The sequence below is a fragment of the Filicampus tigris genome, chromosome 2 (assembly GCF_054856515.1).
Source record: "Filicampus tigris isolate MCC_2025a chromosome 2, RoL_Ftig_1.0, whole genome shotgun sequence".
Taxonomy (NCBI): Eukaryota; Metazoa; Chordata; class Actinopteri; order Syngnathiformes; family Syngnathidae; genus Filicampus; species Filicampus tigris.
Window position 1 is genome coordinate 24173164 of NC_141218.1, and position 27374 is coordinate 24200537.

The window sequence follows — 27374 nt, forward strand, 5'->3', positions numbered from 1 at the left end:
TAAGCATATTTACTAGCCGCATGCTAGGACCTCCTTACACAAGGGACGGACGGGCAAGTGGGGTTGAGATAAGCACATTCAATAATGGTGAAGAATAAGAATGTATCCTGTTTGCTATTTTTGCACAACTTCCTCACACAGCCCTCCGAAACACGGTCATATCGCATACGCCTGCGGGTCCACATGCACAATGCACACAAGAGTGTTCTTAACACTACTGACATTTACAAGTAGTGGGTTTAATATGCCCATAAATAAGTTCATACTCAGTAGAGTTTGCAATATTTATTGCTTTTTCCTGAAAATAAAGACATGCTTAATTGAATTCTGATTTTATTATGGTGGACTAGTCTAACAGATGTAATGTGCAACTCACCAAGACAGCAACAAGAAAGGCCACTGTGCACTATGGCCTTGTGACATATTGGAACATACTAGGATTTCAATAAATTTTACTAATCAATTCATATGTTGATTTTGTTGATTCATCGATGAATAGGATTAAATAAGTTATTTCCATCCCTACATTAAAAAACAAGAAATTATTTCAAAACGATATGAAAAATATTCAAGTACAGGTAAGGCTGGAAGATAAATCAACATTTAATTGTGATTTCAATTGGGGCTTCTCTCCATCTTTAAAACGTTATCGAGGAAAAACGACTAATGTGCAGAACGCCACAGTGCATTTACAAGATCCTGACATTGTGAAAATACCCTGATTGCATCATGTCGCTTGCATAGCAAGCACGTAGCGTATGCGCGTCTGCTGTCCCTGAGCGTACTTTGTGCTAGTGAATGACACCCAGTTGGAGTTTAGCGTAAAACTAAACACACACAAAAAACAATAAATATACACAGTGTATATTTAAATACAAGACATGCTTGGTTTTTAAAACACCGCTAGTGCTAAGGCTAAATTAAATATGGTATCCCATTCAAATGCTAAAGGAAAATAAGCACTGACTTTGGGAGTGATGATGTTCCTTCAAATAAATATTCGCAAACGCTGTGGAAGTATATACACACAAGTAAGATAACACTTCTCAATGGCACACATTCTTCCCAATCTGTGAAAAACGAGTTATATTATTAATACAGTTCAATTGCAACTTTCTTCTGTTCTCATTCTAAGTGTGTAGTCCATCCATGCACAGCACCGCACTGCCCCTAATAGGCCAAATTTCTTCGTAGTTTCTTTTCTCATTGACCTTTCAAGTTATATCTAAAGTTGAGTTTTCAAGGATTCAAGGAATTTTCCTTGCCTCAAAATTCAAGGATGCAAAGATCTAGGGATTTTTTTCCCATACATTTTCATATGACATGGCACGAAATACAATCCCCGGTACAAGACCCAGGTTAGCCCAGTAAGTCCCAAGAGCCGTGAAAATAACAAAATAAAATAAATATAATAAAGAGATAATAGTAATGCTAATTCAAGGCTTCAATGTGTGCAAAGATCCAAGGCATCAAAGGTGTGGATGCAGCAAAATGAAAATAAAAGAGAGTAAAAACTAAAAAAAAACAGAGTAGGCCAAGGAAGCCAAGGCACAGCTGTTAAACTACCAGCCGGGCACTTGTTGCTAATACTAACAGCTGGCTGCTAGCCACTAGCGGCGGAGACTTGTGCCGAATCATGCAATGAAATGATGGCGTAATTAACTCGCTGTTTGTTAGCGTCCTAAATTAGTGACTGAATATGATTTCGGGATGGTGTTGTGTTGATGTTGGTACAACTACGTAATGTCAATCAAAACTGATAAGGCAAGCCGAAATGTCGAAAACGGAAGTCAAGTTAGCCGTTACACCACCACACGGGCCAACTTCAAAGTAAAAGTCAACCAAGGCTTTTGCTTAATGCATTGGCATCAATGACTCCAATGTATTATTTGGTAAGCTTTATTTTGAAGTTAACCTTTGCGGAGGCGGCGTGTTCATTGAGTATGTTTGCAGCTGTCTATATGACGGTGTCGGGACAAGAGACAGAAAAAATCTTGTATCATTAATTTGAGGACTCGATTCACCCCAAGTTGACAAAATCTCCCATACATGCGACTTGAGGGTTTTCAACTCTATCTCTTCTGCTATTACAGGCGGGCGCGGTTGCGTGCGGGGCGGCACGGATGATGCGTTTGGAGCGGTGGGACGCGGAGCGAAGCACCGGAAATTTGCCCATTCGCTCCATTCGGCGTGTATAAAACAAGTAAACCTTTTTGCCATTTCCCCTCGCGGCAGACCGCGGGCGCAGCACAGCATGCCCATCGTATTTAGGATGATGTCCTGCTCCCGCTGCTTAAAAAAAAAAAAAAAAAAAAAAACCTAGAGGAAACACTGGCCTGCTTCGCTGCACGATATATATAACAAAAGTTTGTTTTTTTACTTTTACAAACAAAGAATTTTAAAAAGTGTTAAGACGTGGTTTTGTAAATTAATTCTCGTGAACCCAAAAATTGCTGCATTAGTAAAAAAATATATATATATTGCTAGACAAATTGACTAATCGGAAAAATAGTCGATTCATTAATTGGGAGAAGAATAATTGTCTGGGACAGCCCTAGCCTTAACCCATTAAGGCCAAGAGCGCATAACCGCGTTTCTACCACTAGAGCCGGAAGCACTGTTGCGTCTTGCTACCCTTAAAGCAGGGAGAGCGTATACGTCATTTTCTTTTTATCATTTAATTATCGGTCTCTTAACCAATGAAATGCACCAGAATATACACGTGACGGTGTCGTAAGCCTGCGGAGGATGTTAAGGAATTCTTTTGAGTCATAATGGTGGACGTGTCGGTCTCGGGAGCTCTGAAATGATTAACGGCAGTGATATAGACGACACGCGGCGATCGCAGGAGTTCTGCAATAAGTGACGGGAGTGATACAGAAGATGCGCTTGTGGACCAGTAGAACCAGTCGAACATGATATATGGTTAAGATATGTTTGTAGACAATGACAATATCGATGTCTTTATAACAGAAGATAGGATGGTAATTACCACTTGATTTTTTTAATTATTATTAAAAGTATTGCTTCATTTGCACTGACACGTTATTTATTAAACAGTAAAGATGAATAAACTCGGACATGTGTGAAAGCCACGTCTTAAACTGTCAAATTCTTTTGGAATTATGTTTCTTGTCTGCTACAGGGCCTGAGATATTAAGTATTTTGGAAGTGTTGAATTTCTGGGAAAACTTCAGGTTTCAAGGTTAATCCAATGACGACCTTAGGTTTTGGGGAGCCGTTGAGACAGGCGCTTTAGGCCTTAATGGGAGTGGAACCGTGGTCCTTGATCCGTACGGATCACGGATCAAAGATGATCCGTTGCACCACTAACAGTCATCCACTACCACCTCAGGGATTTTTTTGTGCACTGAACTATTTTCTATGGGTCATGTCAAAACTTTCTGGTTCAACTTTACCATCGCAATATCAAAGAAGCGAAATGTGGTGCCCGGCCAATAATCGGTCTATCCCTAGCATTTTGTATCTCATGTTATTGCACACATTTCCTGTTTCCGGATTTGAGTCAGGTGCATGAACATTTCAGTTCTCTATCAGCCTACTGTCTGATTTTTTCTTATTATTTCTTACGTCAGTGATGCTCCTGAGTTAATGACAAAAAACATTCAATATATCAATCCCTCAATCAATTAATCTATATTATTTTGTGCATCAATGTATGTTCGCTTGCAAGTAAAGGATACTAAATCGCACCTTGGAGTCCTGCCTTTTCCTGCCTGTGCTCTGACCGGCACTTGTAAGTGTTGAATTTCCAGGAAAACTTCAGGATTTAGAGGGTGATTCTAAAGTCTAGAGTTTAGCGTTTGAAAGTTGTTTCGTCAGGCGCTTTAGGCCTTAATGGGTTAAATGGCGGGAGGTTTGTGCAGACTCATTTAGCTTGAGTTTGAATGTGACTGCTTAATTCTGAACACAGCCACATCCTCAGTTATAAGAGGGTTTTTATGTGCTAAAAGATATACAATTGAGTTGTATTGCTTATAGGCCACATTAATGGTGGACAAAGTTTTGAAATTATCTTGGTGTCATTTTTTTACATTATGTATTTAAACAGGGGTGTGTAGACTTATATCCACTGTATACAGTATGTAAATCGAGCGCAGGGGTTACATCCACATAGTGATGACTGTTTAGTATTCTGTGCTCATGAATGTTGGCAGAGGACTGTTAGGTTTTCCTCAGTGCCTGTTCTGACTGGTTGTGAGAGCAAAGTTGTGTAATGAAGGTGCTGTTGACCAATTTGTTGAGGCAGGCGCTCCAAGGAATGCAGAGTCACTATACAAATGAAATACCACACGCAGATCAGACTCCACTTGACTTGTTTTATCTTTTCAATCACTTACGTAATATCTTTTCTCCACTAAATGTAGCTGAAAGTTGCTGGTAGCTGTTTGTCTCTTTTGATGCTCAGTATTGAGAAAATCCACCACCAAACCTCAAGTAATTATCGCTTCCACACCGCTAACAAAATAAAGTGGGAATATTGTTTTCATCCACTTTATTTAGTTCTTTGTGGCTAGCACATGCAAATGAGCTATTATTTTAAATACGTCCTCATTTTGCCTGCAACTGTATACTGTAAACTTGCTGACAAAACATGTTCAGACTACAGATGGGTACCGAGCTGGCACTAAACTGGCCCGAGGGCTGAATTTATAAAAACTGCTGTATCAATAAGCTTCACCCTTCACGGTTCTGTTAACGGTCTTGGAGAAACGACTCAAAATAATTTTCGACCAACTTCTACTTCTCTGATATTAATATGTGCATCTCAGATGCATCTGAGCCTGTTTCCTGTGCCAATGTAGTGCTGTGTTTGGTTTTATTTATTTTTGATTTTGGTAGTTTTGGTCATCCAAGCTTAACCACCTTTTTTCTTTTGTTCAATATAACATTTACATCTCATGATATGTCTACATTGATAAGGAACACAGATTCAGCGTACACCAAAGCAACTGCCCTTTCCCCAGCTTTTTTACCTTTGTCGAGCAATAATGCAGGAACAAGGCAGACCCTAATTAAAACATAAAAGGCTGTTAAATATTTATCTATTCCTATAAAGAACACTCTTAGATGCTGCTGCAACCTTGACAGCCTAATAAGTCACACTAATGATGAAGCATATTATGCACCCATTTCTGCAAGTAATAAATTCAGATGAGAGAGCAGAAATTAGACAATAAGTATGTTAGAAGGTGCTTATACTGTTAAGATGCTAGCAGAGCATCATATCAATGAGAGAACAGGAGACTTTGTATTTATTCAACCTCCAAAACTCAACTTGAAATTGAGCGTGAAAGAATAACCGCAAAATAAATTAATAAAGTAAAATAGCTACATTAAAATAATAGCTATAAAACAGACAGTAAATGAAAATAAATACCGTCTATTCCTGCTGTGCACGCCTTGGCCCCTAATGCTGCATTCACACCAACTCCGTTGGGAGCGTTTCTGGTGGCGCGTTTCAATTGGAGTCAATGTAGTTTGTGCGGGCGGCACGGTTGCGTGCCGGGTGGCGCGAATGATGCGTTTGGAGCGGTGGGACGCGGAGCGAAGCACCGAAAATCTGCCCATTTGCCACGTACAAAACGAATGTAAAACAAAAATGTTTACAATTCTTGAACTTTACCAACACAGCATTAGCATTACCACAGTGTGTCGGCCACTTGATGCTGTCGTCTCTACTATCAAGTGAAGCTCCTCGCCTCTCCGCTGTGCACGAATGAGCAGCTACAGCATTCAGGTTTCAAATTTCCCGCGGTCAAACGCGAGCAAATGAAGCGAAGCGGAACGCTTCATCCGCGTTTGGTGTGAACATAGCATTAGTGGTTCCGTGCATGCCTTGAGTGCACGCTTAGATCAGTGTTTCTCAACCTTTATTGAGCCAAGGCACATATTTCACATTGTAAAAAAATCTCACAGAACACCACTAAGTAAAATGTTTCACAAAAAGGTGCTACACAGGGTCATTGTGTACCTTCTGTCATCTCGTGGAACAAAATTGTATATTTTTGCCTGTTACTATATGTATGATTAACAAAACTTTTTTTTTTTTTTAATTAGGATTTTTTGTTTTTTGTTTCAAAATAATTGACATTGGATAATTCCCACGGCGCACTTGATGATCTCTCACAGCACACTAATGTGCCATGGCACACCCAGTTGAGAATTACAGGCTTAGGCTAGGTTCACACCGCAGGTCTTAATGCTCAATTCGGATTTTTTGAAAAAAAAAAAAAATCAGATTTTTTGGTGTAAGCGTTCATATTACATTATAAACTCGACCTCGGTCTTGTCTGCTGTATGAACACATGTGTCGTCAGTGGCCCGCATGCGCAGAAGAAGAGACGCCGTCACACCCGACGTTGTGTTTGCGGAAGTAAATGTGGTCCAGCGTGTCGGAGCATTTATACAGTCAAGCGATCAGGTAGCAGGTAAAAATAAATAGAGTATTTGGTGGAAATTATGTGGCGAGGCTTTGATATCTCATTTCATGGAAACATCACTAACGATGACGTCACGTCTTAACCGTCATGTCATCTTCCAAACCGCTTATCCTATATAGGGTCGCGGGGAGTTGCTGGAGCCTATCCCAGCCGTCAATGGGCGAAGGCAGACTACACCCCGAACTGGTCGCCAGCCAGTCGCAGGGCACACATAGACACTGTCACTGAGCGGGAATCGATCCCACGCTGCCCGCACACAACTCAGGCGTGTGTACCACTACACTATCAGCGGACATACGTCTTAACCGTGCGTAAAAAAAATGAATCTATCTGAGCCGTGGCTGAATTACGATCGCCATAAATGTCCACTTTATGCTTCATGATTCGAGGTGGATTAAATTAAAGTAAAATATAGTCAATAGTGTTACTCAAAACAACTTTGTAGATTCGATCCCCTGCTGCCAGCAGTTTCCCTCTGCCTGTGCGAGTGCGTGGAGCACATTTTGTGCTCCGGATGACGTCAATGTCGGATATATGCGACCTGGCCGTTCAGACCGCGAACGCATTGGAAAAGATCGGATACGTATCCGATCTAGGACCACATATGAAAGCAACCCAGGTCATATTTGAAAAAAAAAAAAAAATCTGAATTGAGCCATTCAGACTGTCATAAAAAAATCAGATACAGGTCGCATATGGGCAAAAAAATTCGATCAGGGTCGCATTTGCCTGCGGTGTGAACCTTAAGATAAGGAAGAGATGAACATTGTAACTGAGCTTTATTAATACAACTTGCTTTTCGCAGATTAGGAACAATATATGCCTTCGAGTAGGGCTGGACCGATAATTCAATATCAGTATGTATCGTGATTCACGTGACTGATATCAACAGAAAAAACCTTCGATAAAATGTTCAATAGAAAAAAAATTGAAAACAAACCATATCGCTGCATGGTGCGTGATGTAGGCAGAGCACATCCGCCTCCAAACACAAAGAAGTTAAACAAATGAAGAAGCAGCCCCTAAACCAACGAAGATTATTTTAAACCAATGAAGAAGCAGCAGCTAACCCAACAGAGCATGCGTGCGGGCCCGGTGGCCATGCGCCATACTCGCGTTGAGCGGGCGAGCGGCGTAACTTCGTTCAAATAACTGACACCAAGTCGACCGAGTTCAACTCTTACAATAAAATGATTGCAATTGCAGTAAAGGCCTCGGCATCTCTCGGATGGCACACACCTTCTCCCCTCAGCTGTCAACAGATGTCCAATATGATGAAGTCCACTGCCTGTCGCTGTAGTTTTAACTTATCAAAGTTCAATTTGATGTTTCGCTCTCTACATCTGTTTAGGAAGCATCTGAGTTTGTTGCCATGGTCTCTACTTGCCTCTTCCAGCGATGCCCCTTCACCTGTGACCAACACATCATCACCGATGATGTATATTCCTGATATGAACTGACAAAGCGAGCAATATTACCACGTTTGGCTCCCCCCCCGTGATGTGGACAGCTGAGACCGAAAACATAACATAAGCCACGCCCCAGAAAGCAGCGGGGAAATTTGTCGTAAACCTAATCACAAAAAAAGCCCTGAAATCACTACAGAGTCTTTTGAGGTGGGCATTTTAGTATTGATGTCATTTTTACACGCAAACCTGTAATATAAGTGTCACTACACTCAACCAGTGCTATAATACCTCTACTCTCCAGATCCTTTAATTTCTCTTTCAGTGGTGTCAACACATCTCCAAACTCTGTTTTCAGTTTCTCCGCTGGTATGCATTCACTGTCCTACTTTGACCTGTTTCAATTCTTTTTTCATAATGTTATCAATGGCAAGGATGTTCTCGTACTGTACTTTAATTAGTTTCATGGCCTCGCTGGCCTTCCTGCCCAATGCGGAGATTTTGACCGCTTGGTCCACCACTTGAAACTCCAATCTGTACAGTTTATTGTTTCGAGGATTTCTGACTTTAACCCTACATTTCCCTAACGGATACAGCTTGGTCTTATTGTACATCACTCGCACTTTCTCTGTGTGCTCCACCCGTGTGATTGTGTTTAGGAGGTTTATGGGGATTATGTTACAGGTCGCCCCACAATCAATCTGAAAGTTAACATGCCGTTTACCAGCATCCCTGCAAAGAGTTTCATTGTTCCCATTGTCATTTATCCCGGTAATTGTCATTGTCCTCATAAGTTTCACCATCCTCTTCTGAGACAACATGCACTGGTTTACATTTCCTGCTTTGTTCTACTTTCGACTTGCACTTTAGAGTGAAATGATTTTCTTTCCCACACTTTTTGCATTTCTTTCCAAAAGCAAGGCATTTCGTTTTGATTTGCTCGTGTTTTGCCACAGAACTTACAATCAACTTAATCACCTTTAATTTACTTTGTGTTATGTTTCACTGCATGCATTTCCTCCACAGTGTGTCCTTCCAATGTTCTGCTGTTTTCTTTTGACAATTCAGCAGCTCTACACAGTTGTAGGCATTTTTCCAGCATCAGTCTATCTTCCCTGAGGAGTCTCTCTCTCATCACTGAGCTATTGGTGCCACACACAATGCGACCTTATTAGTGAGTACTTTATGACTCCAAAGTTTCATCCATTGGCCAGCACTCACAAATCCATAACATACTTCCCGAACATATTTTTCTTCTAGAATATGTTCTGCCATTTTGTCACGTCTGTCAACTGAAAATGACATCACAGTGTCTCAGGGCTCAGGTAACAAGCAATCACGGCTGACCTGTTTTCTGAAGCTGAGCCGTCATTGGCCGTTACCTGAGCCCTGAGTAGTTGTGATGTAATTTTCAGTCGACAGAAGGGACAAAATGGCCACCCCCTGAGATGGGTAAAACCGGGTGGATTTTGCTGCAATATTTTGCTGGATTTTGCTGCAATATTAATCAGAATCCCTTGTCTCAGCTAGTGGGCCTGCACAGGACATATTCTGGAAAACATATGTTTGGGTTGACTTCTCTTTAAAGGTTAAGTATTATGTTAAAATAAAATAACCTAAATTAATTTTTCTCCAAGTCATCATTTTCAATAGATAACAAAAAAAAGAAAAAAATGCAATATATATCGATATCGACCAATATGAGACACTTATATTGTGATGCACTTTTCAGTCATATCGCCCAGCCCGACCTTTGAGTATTATTATACACTATTACTCGTCTGTATCTGTTCCTACTAGGGTTGCACGGGATACCGGTACCAGTATAGTACCACAATACTAGAGTTTTTAAAGCGGTACTATACAAGCATTTAAAAACAAACGGTACTTTTATTTCTTTTTTTTAATGTGATTGAATTGGTTAATTGGAGCCCGTCTCTTTAAGCACATCGAGGCCAGCGAGTGTGACATAGTTGCCCACGCGCCTCCGCCTCCTTCCATGCTCACAGGGTGAGAGAGAAAGTGAAGTCGCGCAGACAAAGCAGGTGGAAGACAACAAGGAACAGAGATAGCAGCTGCAGAAAAGCCCCTACTCGTTGATAAAACGGGGACCCGAAGTACGGTGTGAAAGTACTTCGGGTTCAAACCGAATGACAAAGGTGAGCCACTGAACACAGAAGCACCGCACTGCAAGTGGTGCTATAAAGTCTGCTTCGCGAAGGGAGGCAACATGTCAAATTTATCCAAACATTTGAAGGACAACCATGCGAATTTGTTCCGCAACTTCTGTCAAGAACGACAGGTGATAATGTTGTCCACCAGCTCACTACACTATAATGTCAATGAAATTAGTATAAAGTCCTCCCAGCCCAGTCGTAAACTAAACCAACATACAGAGAGCTAAAACATGTTGAGGGGGTGAAAATTAAGCTTTGTGCTTTGATTGAATCAAATGTGCTTTGATTGAATATCAATTTAGAGAGACCAACATTATGCAGGGGTGCACATAACTGGTACGCAGGTACGCATGCGCAGCAAAATTTACTGATGTGTACCGTCATTTGCGTCACGACGCGCATTTGCGTACCTGTACACACTAGTGATGCAGTGGAACGAATCATCTTTGATTGGTCAGGATCAAGCATCGGTTCAGGTTGGGCACGATCCGCAGAATGGTTGGTGAAAAATTGCGCGCGTTCACAATAAGGCAACATGATTAGTCCGCCTTCAGCAGAGGAAGTTGAATACCCTCAAGAATCAAGATCACGTAAGTTGCATGTCCAAGAGCGTTTTGCAAACATACTCAACGAACACACCGCCTCCACAAAGGCTAACTTCAAAATAAAGCTTACCAAATAATACATTGAGTCATCAATGCCAATGAAATAGCCTTGTCGTTAAGCATACCGTTCAGCCTGTTGTTGTCAATTATTATATTTTCATTTAAAATTGTTTGTTATTTAAATTTTAAATGAAATGTCTGTTCTTGGTGTTGGATTTTATCAAATAAATTTCCTTAAAAAATGTGACTTATACTCCTGTGCGACTTATATATGGTTTTTTCTACTTTATTATGCATTTTATGGCTGGTGCGACTTGTACTCCGGAAAATACGCTACTCTCCAAGACGTCTTTCACCAGCATATGAAGTGCCCAAAGGACAGCAAAGATGCTAAAAGGCTCAGCAGGGCAGTTGCAGAGTTTATCTGTATGGATCAAGTGACAATACAGTATATTCAGTAGCGAAAGCTATTAAAGTTATTGTTCCCAAAGTCTGTTTTAAAATAAAGGAAAATATTGACTTTTGAGTGTTTAACCTGGTTGCAAAAAGTATCGAAATACATATTGGTATCTGTATTGAAACAGACATTTGGTATCATGACAACCCTAGGTCCTACAGTGTTTGTGTGTCAATTTTAGGTTATTTTAGCATGTCAATCTTAGGTTATTTTAGCAATTAGCATGGCTTCTCTGTCTTTGCTTGTCATCCCTTCATGAGAACTATTCTATTCAGAAGTATATCTTATCCGGCGCCCATTACTGACTTAAGAGCAACTCCGTAACGTGTTTAGCCGCACTAGCTAGCTAGCCGAAGCTCGTTACTAGTTCGCTGGTGTGGCATAAGTAGCACCAGTCTTGGCTCGACCTCCTACTTCTCCGGTGTGGTCCAGCCAAGCAAAGCTTTTTATCTATCTTCACAGAAAACCTCGAAAATCTGTGATTCTAAGTTTTGCTATTCAATGTGTTTTAAGGAGGAGCAAATTGTTAATTTTGACTCACAAAATGTGATACAAATCCATACATGTCGAGCCTTACATACACGTCACACTTGCTGCAAGCAACGTAGATGCATTCAGGGTGATTTCACTATGGAGGAAATCGCTTGCCCACACCCGCGCCCGCGCGCCCGCGCGCACACATGCACACACGCACACACGCGCACACACACACCAAAGTAATTACCTTGCCCTGGCGTCATTATTCAAATTTTTTTTTCCCCAGAATCAACAACTGAAAACTACCGCCACATGGTTTCAGCTCAAGTCTAAATGTTGTGGTTTAAGAATTGAAAAACTCGACAAAGAAGAGGGAGCTATCAGAATTTTATCTAGACATCTTCACAAGGACTTGAGTCATTACGTTAAATTAGGATTTTGCTGAGGTGGTTCCCCCGGGAAGTGGATGCACCGTTGTATGAAGGCACATGCTGGCAAGATTTTATGCTTGACAAGAAGTTGCACTTATTGCCAAGATGCACCACATGCTCCATGTTACACACAATATAACACAGGCATACTTAAAAGTACTTGGCGAAACATGGTTGGTTGGTTGGTTGGTTGGTTCTATCACATAGCTATCTTTATACATTATGGCTAGAGGCTCCAGTACACCATGGTAAAGAGTCAAAGACATTGTAAATATGGAGTATAGCACAGTGGTCCCTAATCACCAATCCTCACTATAGGCCAATATTATTTTACATGATGTCATACTATTTTTTTAAACACAGAGTTTCCCCAAACCTTTCCAGTTTAAGATGAAAACTGGTGTGTGTGTTTGTGTTGCATAATAAAGATTGTATCAGAACAGATTCAAATAGTGCTGGCGTCAAGGACATAGCTCAAGTCTACGGAGGGCACCGTAGTCATGCAAACACAGACTCGTGTACTCATTGTTAGCTCTGGACACAACAAAATTCTATATGACTCATGTTTATTCATACTTCTACAAAAATATGCACATATTGGCATTCCTGAAACATTTTGTGAAGTATGCCTCACCTTTTGATTTCAATTCAGAGAAAAAAAAAATATTATATATATATATATATATATATATATATATATTTACTTATTTATTTATTTACTTATTTATTTATTTATTTATTTATTTTTTAATTGTCTGCAATGAAGCATTTACAATAAACAGACAACACAAAATGCGTGGAAGACTACTCGGCAGGGACTGGTATTATTAAAATGTTTGGGGTACAAGTCCAACGTGCATATGTGGTACTACTGTTTACTTTGTGATCATGTGTCCCCCGTTGCTCCTCTATGGTTACTGATTATCAGTGTGTTTATGCTATCACTTTTCACCTGTTGCTCGACATGACTAAGGAACTGAGTTATGCAACACAACTGAGCCTTGGCTGGTGACAGGCACCGGTGTGCCTATGTTAACACCAAAATTGAATCATATATTAGCATACTACACATGAGGTAATGAAGGAAAATCAATGGACTAACCCTATATGTGACATTGATTATAGAGTAATTCGAGACAATAAAACTCTCAAGTGCTATCTTTTTTTTTAATAAAAAATAAAATAGACGTTCATGTGTTGTAGTGAAGGAACGTTGGGTGCTAAGGCGGGGGCAGGTACTTCCTTCTAGTTTGACACTTCCTCTTGTATGATACTTCAGAGAAATATGATAACATGTCAGAGTACAAATAGAGTTGGTGTTCACGTTTAAACATGAACGTAATAGCAAGTTTGTACGCTTGATGACTTTGTAGTTTAACTTAAAACGCTAATATAAACAACGTTACGACATGAGCGGAGCAACCATGAACCCTAACACAATGTATTTTGCCAGGAAATGACGCTGATAGGATACTCACAAATTTCTTTTTTCCCTCTCCATCCTCATAGCCCTTCTTTGACTTCTTGTCTTTCTTCGGACCAGGAGCCGAGGCGGCGTATCCCGTGTGTGGATCCATAGTTGCAATCCTTTTCCTTCAACTGGGAGTCAAAATAGTCTCCGCGTGGAGGTAATCTTGCTGACGAAAAAAAAGCCCACAAAGCAAATGACTGATCTGACGAACTACCAAGACCATAGAGGCCAAGTCATAATAATGATAATAAGATCCTCGGGCCTGGACTGGTGTCCCGGCTAACCAGCCACAATTAGCACAGAGTTGCTAATGATCTGGTCCCGAGCCAAACTCGCCGAGTGAACTCCTCGATAAGCCGCCTGTCTGTCTTCCAGAAGGAGGGAAATTCAAAGTGCTGCGCCTCGTCGTCGAGACGTACACAAAATGAGCATTGTAACGTCTTTATAAAAGAAAAAAAACAACTTCAGCCACCGATATCCGCGTGTAACGTAAACAGAAGTGAGTTACGAGATGAGTTTAGTTCACCAAAGTTGAGAGCGAACACAGTTAGCGTTAGCTTTAGCTAGGGTACACTAGGTAAACTGCCGACTGAAAACCCCACTTTTTAGCAGACTGATTAGGCAACAGGTTGTGCCTCCTCAATGTTGCCCTGGCACTACCGGAGCTCCCACTTGACTTTCCATGCCTGCTACCCGTCGAGTCAGCTTTTCAATTCCGGCATAACAGCAGTAAAGCGATGACTTTAACATCGAGCCAGTCCTCTTCCTGTACTTTCTTCTGACAGTCCCACTGAAGCGGTTTGGGGGTGGAGGCAATGTCAGAATACACCTGAACTGCTTCCTGCCTGGTGTGTTGCTTGCACTTGGCAGTCTTGTAGCTAGATATAGCAACTTTTCGAAATATATAGAAACGTTTTATTTATTATTATTATTATTTTATTATTTTTATTATTTTTTAAAAAAAAAAGCCCCTAGCAATATTTTTTTAACATGACTGTCAACTTTTGAAAAGTCTAAAAGGCTAAAACCGCGCCCCCTGAACGCTTACTATTTTGAAGAAGTTCTGCCAATTAAGTTAAATTTTCCTTTCGATGTTGCTTTAAATTAAGTAATACTAAGACCTAAGGCGTTTTCAATTAACCTGACATGCATGTTTTTAGGCATGAGGGAAAGTGAGAACCCACGCAAGCACAGGAAGAATGCAAACATCACACAGCAAGACCGGTGACTGAGATCAGATCAGGTGTGGTAGAAGGTATCTAACCATGTACCGTACACTTTTAACTTTTTTTTTGTTGTTGTTGAAAATGCTCCTGTATGGAGATAAGTATGAATATGTTGCGCTTTTCTATAGCTAGCAAAACATTTTTTATATGACCGTGCATGGTTTCCATGTTTAGAGAATAGCAAGTAGGGTGTTGTTTGGGGATGGGTGATGCCAGTGATTTGGGATTCGATTCAATACAAAGCCATACTGGACCAATATCGCAATATCAATCTGATATTAATACCGGAAGTGACTTTTTTTACTCACAGCTGCAAACAAAAACAAATGTGCACTGCCACTGCGCTCACAGCAGTGGGAACGCACACATCAGTTACACTAAACTACTTTAAACTATTTTATTACCACTTCCATGTCAACTTGTCAACAGTGGAATGCAGGGCCTACGAGACGAGCATTCACCCTGATCGTTCTTCACCCAACAAATGTGTTTACAAAATTCTAGTGGGCGGGAACAGAGCAAGCAGTCTGTTTCTGCCAAGGCAGAAATCTCTTTGCCCTTGGCAACACAATTCAACCGTCTAGATTATAGATTAATAAATATATGTATTTATTACATGAAAGTACGATGCTTTCGCTTTAGGCTGTACTTAAAATTGAGCACTCTGGATCGGAATATCGATATCTTGGTATTGATCCGCCCATCCCCATTTGTTGTTTTCTTTTTTATTATTAATCTGTCTGTCTGTCTGTGTGTCTGTCTGTCGTCTATAGCTATTCCATCGTTTTATCCTTCTGTCTAGTGTAGTGGCACGTTGTTTGTAGGCATTGGATGCACATAACAACTAACATCACATTTATACTGTACTCAATTTTGATGGACTATGAGTATTTGATAGTGTATAAAGTTGCAGTTTGAAATAGTAGATTTACACACTGCATCATATTGGATAGTCTCTTAACCTGTCATGTTGCTACTGTAACCAGGATTGGCATCCACAACAATAAAGGAAATGTTAAATAAAGAGGTTTCTGACAGAGTCAAACAAAACTGAGCATATTTATCTTTGTAAAAGCTTTCATGGAGTGCAAGCCAAATTCTGCGCAAGTTGTTCAACTTTCATTGTTACTGTGGCTGACATTACCACTTAAGAAGAAAATATATAGGTCAATTCAGGTCATAATTATTACATTGGCACCTATCTGAGGGCATGTTTCATCTAGTTGTCTCTGCACGCACATCAATCAAAAAGACCTGGGGCTCTACCAAGTGGTTAAACTGTGAACTGCAAGGCATGCTCAACGCAGTGCGAACTAATGCCTGGTACTGTACATATACTGTAGTACGTACGTAGCGCCAATTGGCCAAAATTTGAGCATTTTCCCTATGTTGCGATCAAAGAGAGCAAAGGCCAAATTCTTGGTTGTCTCTAAACCATATCCTTCTGAGTGATTTTCTGGTGGTGTGGGATGTGTAAAGAGTGCATGATTATTTCCTCCTGATCTGCTGGAAAAATAGTCGTGCCCAACAATCCATCCATCCATCCATTATCGATACCGCTTATCCTCACAAGGGTCGCGGGGCGTGCTGGAGCCTATCCCGGCTGTCTTCGGGCAGTAGGCGGGGAACACCCTGAATTGGTTGCCAGCCAATCGCAGGGCACACAGAGACAAACATCCGCACTCACAATCACACCTAGGGGCAATTTAGAGAGTCCAATCAACTTACCATGCATGTTTTTAGAATGTGGGAGGAAACCGGAGTACCCGGAGAAAACCCACGCAGGCACGGGGAGAACATGCAAACTCCACACAGGGAGGCCGGAGCCGAGATCGAACCCACGATCTCTGAACTGTGAGGCGACCGGTCGACCGCCATGCCCAACACTCGTAAATGTTAAAGCTGTGATCGCACATCCTTATGTTTGTGGTCAACACCGAGTTTGGCCGAGCCACAGACACTGAGATTGTGACATGAAATGGAAATGATAGCCAATAGTGACGGTTGTGCTGTCGCCAAACACAAATCATCATCATCATGTCATCTTCCAAACCGCTTATCCTATACAGGGTCGCGGGGAGTTGCTGGAGCCTATCCCAGCCGTCAATGGGCGAAGGCAGACTACACCCCGAACTGGTCGCCAGCCAGTCGCAGGGCACACATAGACACTGTCACTGAGCGGGAATCGATCCCACGCTGCCCGCACACAACTCAGGCGTGTGTACCACTACACTATCAGTGACACCAAACACAAATCATTTAAGTATTTTATTGGGTGTTTTAGCTTGTGTTATTGTGTGTGCATTAAGATGGGTTTTTTGCCTGAGTGGTTTTCCAAATGAATAAGAGTTGGTAATTTGAAGTCCAGCTTTCAACAATAACCAGTGTGTCTGCACTCATTTTTGTGGAATTTTCTTTCAGATAATGCACAATGAATACATGTTGACTGAAAATCAGCAACCCCCCCCCCCCCCACTACTCCTGTTTTTATGTAATCTCCAGAGTCCAATACAAATGTGCTTTACCTCTGGAAAAACATATACAGAGACGAGTCACCACTGGATTAAACTGATAGACTAGTTTATCCGTCGTGGTATGTGAGAGAATGTTTCCAACAACAAGGCTGAAGAGGATTTGAGTATGACTGGTGACAATGAAGCTGACAGTGCTGCAGTTTGGTTTATTACTCACAAGTTGTCTTGTACTTCAGCCTCAAGTCTTACTTCCTCAGGACACTGACGCTTTGAATTGGGGAAAGGTTAATTAAAAATGAAAAATGGTACAGCCGGCAGCCAGATGGCTTTCATAAAGATGCCCTATGAGGCTGTATTAATTCACAGCAGTGACCTCTGCAACAAACACGGCAGCATTCATTCATCAGATGACACAAAGACTGCACTTTAAGAGGTTTCCAAAATCTTTATGTATGGTGTAGTCTTGCAGTCTGCCATTTCATCACTATTGTACAATCTACAGAAGGATAGGGAACATGATTTGTTCGCATCATTGCACAAGACAAACATTTCCATACTGCTGATAATAGCTGCCATGAAAAATAGAACTTTCAAGGCGATGGTAAAACACTATTAATGCTGAATTCCAGAAATCTGGCAAGACAGAAATTTTCTTTGACTATGTGAAAAGTTCATGATAACGACCCCAAGTTCTTATTTGCAAACTAGAGGCAAATAAATGTACCTTGAATTCAGCAAGATGTTGTCTCTATCATATGACATCACCCACAGAGATACACTGAAATACTTTAGAAATTACATTTACAAGCTGCATTCATTGGTTATGCAAAATTTCACTGTTTAACTTACGGTAACTGGTTTAGCATGAAAATTGGTGTGTATCATTGATATCTACACAATCTCAGTATGAAATATGATCAAGGCTCCCAAAAATAGTAATTTTCATTTGTGCATTCGCAAACAAAACAAATACTAGCTCATCAAGGTCGCCCACGATGCTTTTGAGTTATTCCAACTCCTCAGAAGACTTGAATAAAACAGACATTCAAACAAATGTGTCAAAAGAAAATGATAAAAGCAAACTTTGTTGCAAACATATGAGTTGTCAGTTGTTTTCTGTTTTCAGAGACACATTAGTAATGTGACATTACCCAGTGAGAAAGCGAATAATTGGGTCTACTCCGGCATTAGGCCCAATCTTCAAACATAACATATGATACTTTGCTCAATGAGAGAAAGAGAAAGAAAGAAACTGTTGCATCTTTTGATTTAAACCTAGCCACGCCCATCTTGTGTGTGCTCATATTATGCATTTCTATCCGCAGTCCAATGTCCAAGTGAAATGAGAAAGGCAACAACTTCATATGAAGAAGCATTACATGGTCCAGAATCTCAACCTTCAGGCTACTTGTATGATGTCCGGGCCTCTCTGAGTGACCTGTCATATGGCATGGAGGCGAAGAAAGAGTTTCGCAGCTGACAGTTGATGAAGAACACAATGGTCAGCACCAGTAGAAACAACAGTAGGCACATGACGATGTAGGTGAGCAGGTCAGGTTTGTGGAGCTCGCCATCTCGGAGCCCTCCGCCTCCTCCCCCGCGACCCGTGGTGGGTCTCAGTAGGGCGGCCACGCTTACCAAGCCCCCATGAGACACATTGACAGCGGTGGGGGCGCTTGTAGAAGACTGGGCCATGAGCACTAGGTCAAGGTGTGGGGTACTGGTGGAGTTGAGGAGGACCTGTCTCAGCATGACCTATGTCGGCTCACTGTCTGGCTGGGTGGACAAAAGGGGAAACAACACACAGAGTGCTTTTTAGGACTTGTGAATTAAATAAAATTTTTTAAAAACTTTCATACTGCCAGGTCAAGATCTGTTAAAAGAGAGCGCAACATTGAGCCATGTATTAAATACATTGGAACCCAATTCATTCAGAGACACTGGGAGACCTCCAATATGTTTGGCTTTTGAAACAATTTTCCTCAGAAAACAAATGAAATCCATCCCATGGTCAAACTGGTCACATGGTCACCAACACAAACGACTTATTAACTGTAAAAGCAATGTCTTAGCTTAAAGAGACACTTGGGTGAGCTTAACATTGGCACTTATACAATAGGTTTGCATGTAAAAATGACATTAATACTAAAATGCCCACCTCAAAAGACTCTGTAGTGATTTAAGGGCTTTTTTTGTGATTAGGTTTACCACAAATTTCCCCGCCTCTTTTTTTTTTTTTTAAGCAAAGAAGTAGTGTACGCTGGTCCCATCCTATGACTTCCACATTTCCTCATTCTTATATAAATTAGCCACGGAGAGGTTAATTCTTTTGATATGTTGAAGTGGGCATTAGTAGAGGTGTCCACATAAATTTTGGTGCCAATTGATCGCCGTTTTTGGACGTTATAAGCAATGAAAGTACAATGATTTCCAATGGAGAGTTTTGAATCGGTTACTTCTGTGACTCCGGCCGAACAGGGATAGAATGCTAGAGGGCGGGGCCATTCTCCTCATTAACAAGGGGCGTTATTCATGGAGTCACTTATTTCCTAATTTCTCCAAAATTTATTGATAAAATAGAAAATGACAACTCTTTTCATTTTCCTGATCAAAAAATATATGAAATGAACTTGTTAGTGAAAACATGGCCATCCTGGCCCCACCGTCCCTTTAAGTCATATTTTAACATTCTTAACTCATACAAGTGTAAAAATATGTTTACACCCAATCTTATCTTTAAAAGGAGAGTAGATTTTCCCCAAAATATACATTTTTGTCATATTTGTTAATACGTTCTATATGACCTCACAGAAGTATATGAGTAAAATTGTCTGAGGGGAAAAATTGGTACCCTACGGCCCTCTAATTTTATATTTAGGAAACCACCACGCCTGAGGAAAAATGACCAATAAGAGACAGAAGGCGTGATCGCCAAAGTGTCAACCATTTGCTGTGCGCTCGGGGGCACACTTGACAGCTGCCACACCTCCACTGCCTCACGCTAACCTGTTACCGTGGGCAACCTTTATCTCTGGAAAATGTTTTTTAAAAAAATTGTCAATCCATTGTTTCCCAACAACTGGGCATAAGACTAGCAAACAGAAACAGAGTGAAGGGACCTCAAGCAGCTGAGAGGATTCAGAACGCAGAATTAGTAACAGTTTTGCTCGACATATACGTTTTTCAAGTCTTTTAAATTTGTAAATGATTGCACATTCCAAAAATTAAACTCAAACTAATAACATTTAGGGCTTTATTTTCATAGACAGCACATCTGTGCGGTGGCCCAAATACCGGATTCAAATCTTGATTTTCCTATCAGCGCAAGGCGCGCTTCGCTTTTGCTGGTTTGGCAGACCAGTCTCCACCAAGTTGGGCAGGCCCGCGCAGCAGAAGGAATGTCCTGTAGATGTGAAATTACCAACACCAGGTCTAACCTGCCTCCATGCAGAGATACACCTCGTGCCGCACAGTTACAAATAAAACTCAGAGAGAAGGGGTGTCAAAAGTTTTTCATTCAAAAAAATCATACAGAAAAATCGAAGGATGAAAGGGCCACTTTGACGTTCTCCGACTTCACTGAACGCACTAAAGTTATTCAATTAAGTAATTATGTATTACAGTTATTTGAGCTCTTTTTTGTTTGTTATTCTTAACCTTCATTTAAAGGTGATGAAGCAAGCAATTTGGGATTTTGCCTGCAGCCCTGTATCAAACTAGAATATGTTCGCGCCTGCCCTGAGCATAACTTCACATTCAGACCCAAAACAAAACTATTGTGTAATAAGATGACTATTTTAAAGTACTGTTTACTTGAGGATCTTGTAGCGAAAATGGGGGTCACTCGTAAGAGTGTCAATAGTTTGTAGTGGCCGGGAGCAATGCCTGCATTACTCCTGCCCGCCTCTAGGGGCACCACGTCAAAGTTTTATGTAATTTAGAGGGGAATTTGAAGAAAAAAACTCATTATATCAGTCATAAAATGTGAAGGTACTACAACAAAATAAGTAAAATAGAGGTTAATACCTTGACCCAAACACACACACAATTCACGTTTTACTTACTGTATATGGACAATGTTTATTAACTATTCTAACATACAAGAAAACACTACCATATAGCAAGCCTAAATAAATGAAGAAAAATTAAGAAAACAAATATCGATATTAACTGGGAGGAAAGGAAAAAGGGGACGTTTGATAGGTGAGAGTAAGGACGACTACAGTCAAGTCGGCGGCCTTTATGAAATGCACAAAGTTTGCTAGCGTTCACTATCAATTTGTATGCACTCACTGTGAAAAGCCTCGGCGAGTCACACAGTAGTCACTTACATTTGCTGAAGCTCACGTGATGAGCGAAGATGGGAAGGACCTTCACTCATTTGCAGATGGAAGAACAACCAAAAAAAGGAAAAATAGAAGAAGGCTGCTTGGTGCGGAACCAAACCTTGGTTGGGTTCTCATGGAGTCCGGCCGCTGCGCGTTGTCAGGCTCCAAAAGGCGGCAACACTCGCGTGTTGCTTCAGCGTTTGCTGTGCCCGCCGGAGTTCGGTGCGTCTACCACGAATACCTGTGTGGTGACAAAGGTTTGGGGGACTCCAATTTTCAGCTTTGTGCCAGCCGACCGCGGGTGATTTTCGATGCGTGGGAGTGCAATCAAAAATGCAGCCAAAAGATTTTAAAAAAAAAATTGAGAGGTGAACGAGAGTTTGAGAAGTTTCTTTTGAAAGGAGGATCTCGTGTTTTGGAGAGGGCGAGATTTTTGAAGAGCCAATTCTTGAAGAGATTATTTTGAGAGAGCGTCAAGTTGAGGGAGAGAGTGAGACAAAGGCCAGGCCTTTTTATCTCCTTAAAAAAAGTAAGGGGGTTTCTTCAGCTCAGGTTTCAGGTGAGCCTCAATTCATGACAATAAAGTTAGATTTGAGTATTAAATTCCATCCATCCATTATCTCCCGCTTATCCGAAGGCAGCAGCGGAGGCAGCAGCTTCATCAGGGAAGCCCAGGCTTCCCTCTCCCCAGCAACATCTTCCAGCTCTTCCGGAGGGATCCCAAGGCGTTCCCAGGCAGACATAGTCCCTCCAGCGTGTTCTGGGTCGTCCTCGGGGTCTCCTGCCGGTGGGACATGCCCGGAACACCTCACCAGGGAGGCGTCCAGGGTCTAGGGTCTATTAAATTGTCCTGTTTAAAACCTTTGTGCATTTCACAATTTGTAACTGGTATCAACTGTCATACTTCAGCTGGAAACATCTTATTCTGAATGCGTCTAAAGTTTAGGAGTCAAAGATATGAGTTTAACCCAAAATCTACACGGTTAAACGTGACCAGGAAAATGATTGTTACCACAGCGAAGCAGATGCCTCAATGCAAAGTTAGCAGGATACACAAAGTAAGTAATACACAAACATACATTCAAAAATGTTTCAATTCAAGGTCATTTTGATTGATCAAGAGCATAGGAAGTTTAATGCTGCAGTTCCCATGTCGACCTCTTGGGGTCGGTCTTCATCCAGCATTGTCAATGTTCGTCGGGCTGGCCCCTCTGCTGAGGAGGCTCCAAAAAGTCTGTTTTAAGGCCGTTCGAATCCGCATCCGTTGTCTGGAGAGGTTTTCAGATGACGACAAGTGGCTCCTTATCAGGATATTGGGTCTTTCTGAGTCCTAGCATGTACTTGTTGAGTCAAATGGCAATGGTGATTCCATTGTTTTGAAGTGAGGTTGTAGTAGACTTGATGGCATCTCCGGGCTGACTCTTGCCTCCAGCCCTGAAGATGTGGTCCAAATGAAGGCATATTCGCTACAATCTCAATCAATCATTCATGTGATATGTTCAAATCAAATGAGACCTTGACACAGACAGCAGAAAGTAAGGAAACATTTTTTTTTTGTTTCTGAAATTGAATCTGTATTCATGGGTAGGGCTCCAGACGACCACTAAATGGTGACATTTTGCCCTAAAATTTTAAACAAAGGAACTTAACTTTTCATCTACTCGCTGATGTGTGACCAATAAATTTGCTGATATTTTTCTTTTTAATTGTTGAATATGTTTTGTTGTTGAAAAACTTCCACTCCACACTCCGCCCATTCATCAGTAACATAGTGAAAATTAGTGAAAAAGTGAATATTTACTTTGCAAGTCAATTTGTGATTAATGTGCGCCCCTATATTTTCTAAGATATTAGTTTAGGGGCTACTGTACTCCTCGAAAAAAAGTTAGTCTGGAGCCCTGCTGGTAATGGCAAATGGCCGTAGTTTGGACACCACTGCCCTAGAGTGTTACTTATAGTAACACTTAACTACAAATAAGTGGCTAACATAATATATTCACTCAACTTTGAAAAGAAAACATTTTATTGAAGAGTAAAAGAGTTTTTATCTCTAGTATACAGTACTCCTATAATTGTCTATTACAACTACGCTGCGTCCCACATGAGAGGCAAGGTAACCTTGTCTAGTCACCAGCTAATGGCAGGGCAAGTACAGATAAACAACCATTCACACTCTCAACATTGGATCATTTAGAGCAGTGTTTCTCAAACTTTTTACACCAAGTATGACTTCAAAAAATACATAGCTCTCTAAGTGCCATCATGGCAAAGATTAAAATGCATTAATGTAGTTGGCCTCAGTGTTCATCAAAAACATCTATCCATTATCCGAACCGCTCATCTTCACGAGGGTCGCGGGCGTGCTGGAGTCTACCCCAGCCGTTTTTGGGCAGCAGGCGGGGTAATCTCTTAAAGCAGAAGTCAACCCAAACACATTTTTTTCAAGAATATATACCAATCGCGGCTCAGATTCAGAGAAAAGGTCAGCTGTGATTGGTCGTTGTGAGCAGTTGTGATGTCATTTTCAGTCTACAGAAGACAAAATGACCACCCTCGGAGATGGCTAAAAATGAGTGCATTTTGCTGCTTAATTTATATTCCACAAACGCAAAATTAATCAGAATGCCGTGTTTCAACTAGTGGGCCTGCAGGGAACATATTCTTGAAAAAAATATGTTTGGGTTGACTTCCGCTTGAACTAGTTGCCAGCCAACACAGGGCACATATGCTTTGTTCACACCGCAGGCAAATGCGACCCAGATCAGATTTTTTTGCCCTGACCCGGCCTGTATCAGTTGTTTTTTTTATAACAGTCTGAACGATTCAAATCCGATTTTTTCAAATGCAACCTGGGCCACTTTCATATTTGGTCCTAGATCGGATAGCATATATCTGACATTGACGTCATCCTCAGTCCAAAATGTGCTCCACGCGGGCGGAGGGAAAGTGCTGGCAGCAGGGAGATCTAATCTGCAAAGTTGTTTTGAGTAACAGTATTGACTTTATATTTGACTCTAATTTAATCACGCTTCAAACATGAAGCATAAAGTGGACATTTATTATGATAGTAGTATTCAGCCACAGTACAGATCGATTAATGTTTTTACGCACTGTTATGATGTGACATCTTTAGTGACATCTTCATAAAATGAGATAGAAAAGCCTGGCCTCATAATTTCCCCCAAGTACTGTATTTCTACCTCCTTACCTACATAGACACTACATCGTGAGTGACGTCGTCTCTTCTGTGCATGCAGTTACTTTGTAGATGCATATTTTCCTACACGAGAGAGACCGAGGTCATATTTATAATGTTATACTAACGCGTACACAAAAAAATTGGATTTTTAAAATAAATCCGCATTGACCAGTAAGACCTGCGGTGTAAACGTAGCCACAGACAAACAACCATTCACGCTCACAATCACATTTGGGAAAATCTAGACTCGAGTGTTCCATTAACCTACTGTGCATGTTTTTGGAATGTGGGAGTAAACCGGAGTACCCAGAGAAAACCTGCACAGGCACAGAAAACATACAAACTCCAGACACAGGCCAGATTTTAACCATGCATGTCTGTTCTGGGAGGTGGATGAGCAAACCAGTCGGCCACCGTGCTATCATCAAAAACAAGGCAGGTTTCATCCCTAAAAAGTCTACTTAATATCAAAGCCATTGCAATCTTGTGCGGAGTTTGTAGATCAACACTGCACTTAACTGTAGGGAAATACAAGCTGTATTTAAATAATGATCAATTAAAATCTATTCCACATAAGTTGAATAATAATTGTAACTAAATACATTTTTGAAAACAAACAGTTCTAAAAGGTTCAATGTAAATGTACTGCATTGTATTAAAAAGTTAAATACAACTGAACTGTACTCAACAAATGTACTGTACTCGATTTAGGAAATGTTTAAGGTACTGTAACGTTATGCACATAACATAACATAACATAACATAACATAACATAACATAACATAACATAACATAACATAACATAAAATAACATAACATAACATAACGTTTCAACATTAAATTCAGTGATTCTTTGCATACCACTAGAGGGTGCTCGCGTACCACTACGTGTAGGCCTAACGTAACACACTTTTGAGAATACCTGATTTAGAGTTTTAAATGAATCTAACATTCATGTTTTTGAGGGAGGAAGCTATGGAATAATCGGACAAAGCCCACAAATGCACTGGGAGAACATGCAAAATCCACACAAGATTCAAAGCCAGCACCTCAAAAGGGTGTGGCAGATGAGCTATAAAGTGCTGCATGCAGGTATAACCACTACATGCACAATATTATATGTCAATGTTCTTTTCAATAAGTTATCATTAACTTTGATCCCTGATTGGCAGGGATCACTCACGTGGTTTTACTACCTCCAGTTCACAGTGCCCCCCAAATGCTTTATAGCTAGCATCAGTTTGTATGATGTATTGATTTTTCTTTATCCAAACACTGCGTGCTCGTATAACGTCAGCATCTTACAACAGTGGGATAAAACTACACAAAGTGTATTTCAAGGTCAGTGTTAAACTCCATAACAATTGTTATGTACATTAATGTACACACCTGGCGCTGCAATCAAATATTAGGTTTGGTTGAGTATAGGACCATGCCCTATTTGTATACAATATGACTTTGCTCTTTATGAATTATCATCAAAACCTGTATTACAACAATAATAATTGTCACGATAAAGACTTACGTGGGTGCGCACTGCTGGGAGTGTCACAGGTGATGGTGGATAGGACAAATCCGGGCTCCGCATTCCTGACAGTTCTCTGTTGGGTGCCGACAAGCCTCACCGAGGACGCGTTGTGGAGAAGCAGTTGTGCGACTATATTTGCACGCAGCACCCTGCACTGTCCAAATGTATCTAGTTCGGATTAAAAGAAAAAACAACGCACAGACACGTACCAAACTGGACTTAAATCCAGGTTCTTATCAGGAAAAGTAATTATCCATCAAAGAATCCTTGACCAGTTTGCAAAAATTACGGTTATTAAAAACTGTAGTGGTGATCTTGAACGGACTTAACGCTCCTTCTGTGAGTGATCGCGCACATTTCTTCTGGTGCGTCGTAGCGTGCATCACAACAAGCCAGCATGCGCTTATGCGCGCAACATGCGGAGGAAGGACACGCCGAATCTTGCGTTTCCCCAAACCCTCGCTTTGCTCCTCCAGTGACGGCGATATAACCAGCGAGAGGTGGATGCGATTAATGCTCCGGTGAGGTTAGAATGAGAAGAACAGTGAAATCAATGCCTCACAAAGATGTGGAGCAGCAGGTCGGCAGCTCCTGTCTTCGCCCTTTTCTGCATGTGTGTGTCACAGGGGAGAGAGCACATCAGTGCGTGTGTGTCGGGGGCGTGTCACCTGACAGGGATGTGCTACAGTAAAGTCACAAAGTAGACATAAATCTTTCGCTCCCCATCTCTCTCTCTCTCCAAAGTAATGAGGATATTAAGAGAGCTATTTATGGTGGGGCGATGGAAGGGAATGCCACACTGCAGTGATGAGAGGGGGGGGGACAGAGGAATGCTGTGAAATTTCGTGTCCAGTGATCATCGAGTTCTTATTAGGGGGAAGAGAGAGAGAGAGAGAGAGAGAGAGAGAGAGAGAGAGAGACAGCAGGTAGCTGCAGAGCCTCCCACATTTCAGGTAATGTAAAGCAGAAAATCACACATCCTTTATTTACTTTTTAAATGACCTCTAAAAATGTCCATGCATAAATTTCATTGACCACAATGAAAATATATCCTTAAAGATTGAACATAATTTCTTCTTATGCCAGCAAAGATCAATTTAGTTAGGAAAAAAGGAATGTCTGTTTACTTAA

General features: G+C 41.0%; 2 protein-coding genes across 4 annotated transcripts in view; both read right to left on the reverse strand.

Moving 5' to 3' along the window:
- LOC147151845 (protein diaphanous homolog 1-like) overlaps positions 1-14344 on the reverse strand; it is a 41810-nt gene extending 27466 nt beyond the window's left edge. Inside the window, exon 1 of the mRNA XM_086053027.1 lies at positions 13496-14344. Within this exon, the coding sequence (XP_085909153.1) occupies positions 13496-13594 (99 nt within the window). The 5' untranslated portion in view covers positions 13595-14344. The remainder of the gene's footprint in view (positions 1-13495) is intronic.
- A 3275-nt stretch (positions 14345-17619) lies between these two features.
- smim32 (small integral membrane protein 32) lies at positions 17620-26887 on the reverse strand. Of its 3 annotated transcripts, none has more exons than XM_086019604.1 (2): positions 26241-26887; positions 17620-18960 (listed from the first exon to the last, which is right to left on the reverse strand). In XM_086019604.1, exon 2 carries the CDS (start codon positions 18938-18940, stop codon positions 18593-18595), a length of 348 nt encoding a protein of 115 aa, XP_085875730.1. In that variant the 5' UTR covers positions 18941-18960; positions 26241-26887; the 3' UTR covers positions 17620-18592. The 3 variants fall into 3 exon arrangements, with proteins under 3 accessions (XP_085875730.1, XP_085875713.1, XP_085875721.1); XM_086019587.1 differs by having other exon boundaries at positions 17620-18964; positions 26241-26882; XM_086019595.1 differs by lacking the exon at positions 26241-26887 and adding an exon at positions 21520-21954 and having other exon boundaries at positions 17620-18964.
- Between the last annotated feature and the right edge of the window lie 487 nt (positions 26888-27374).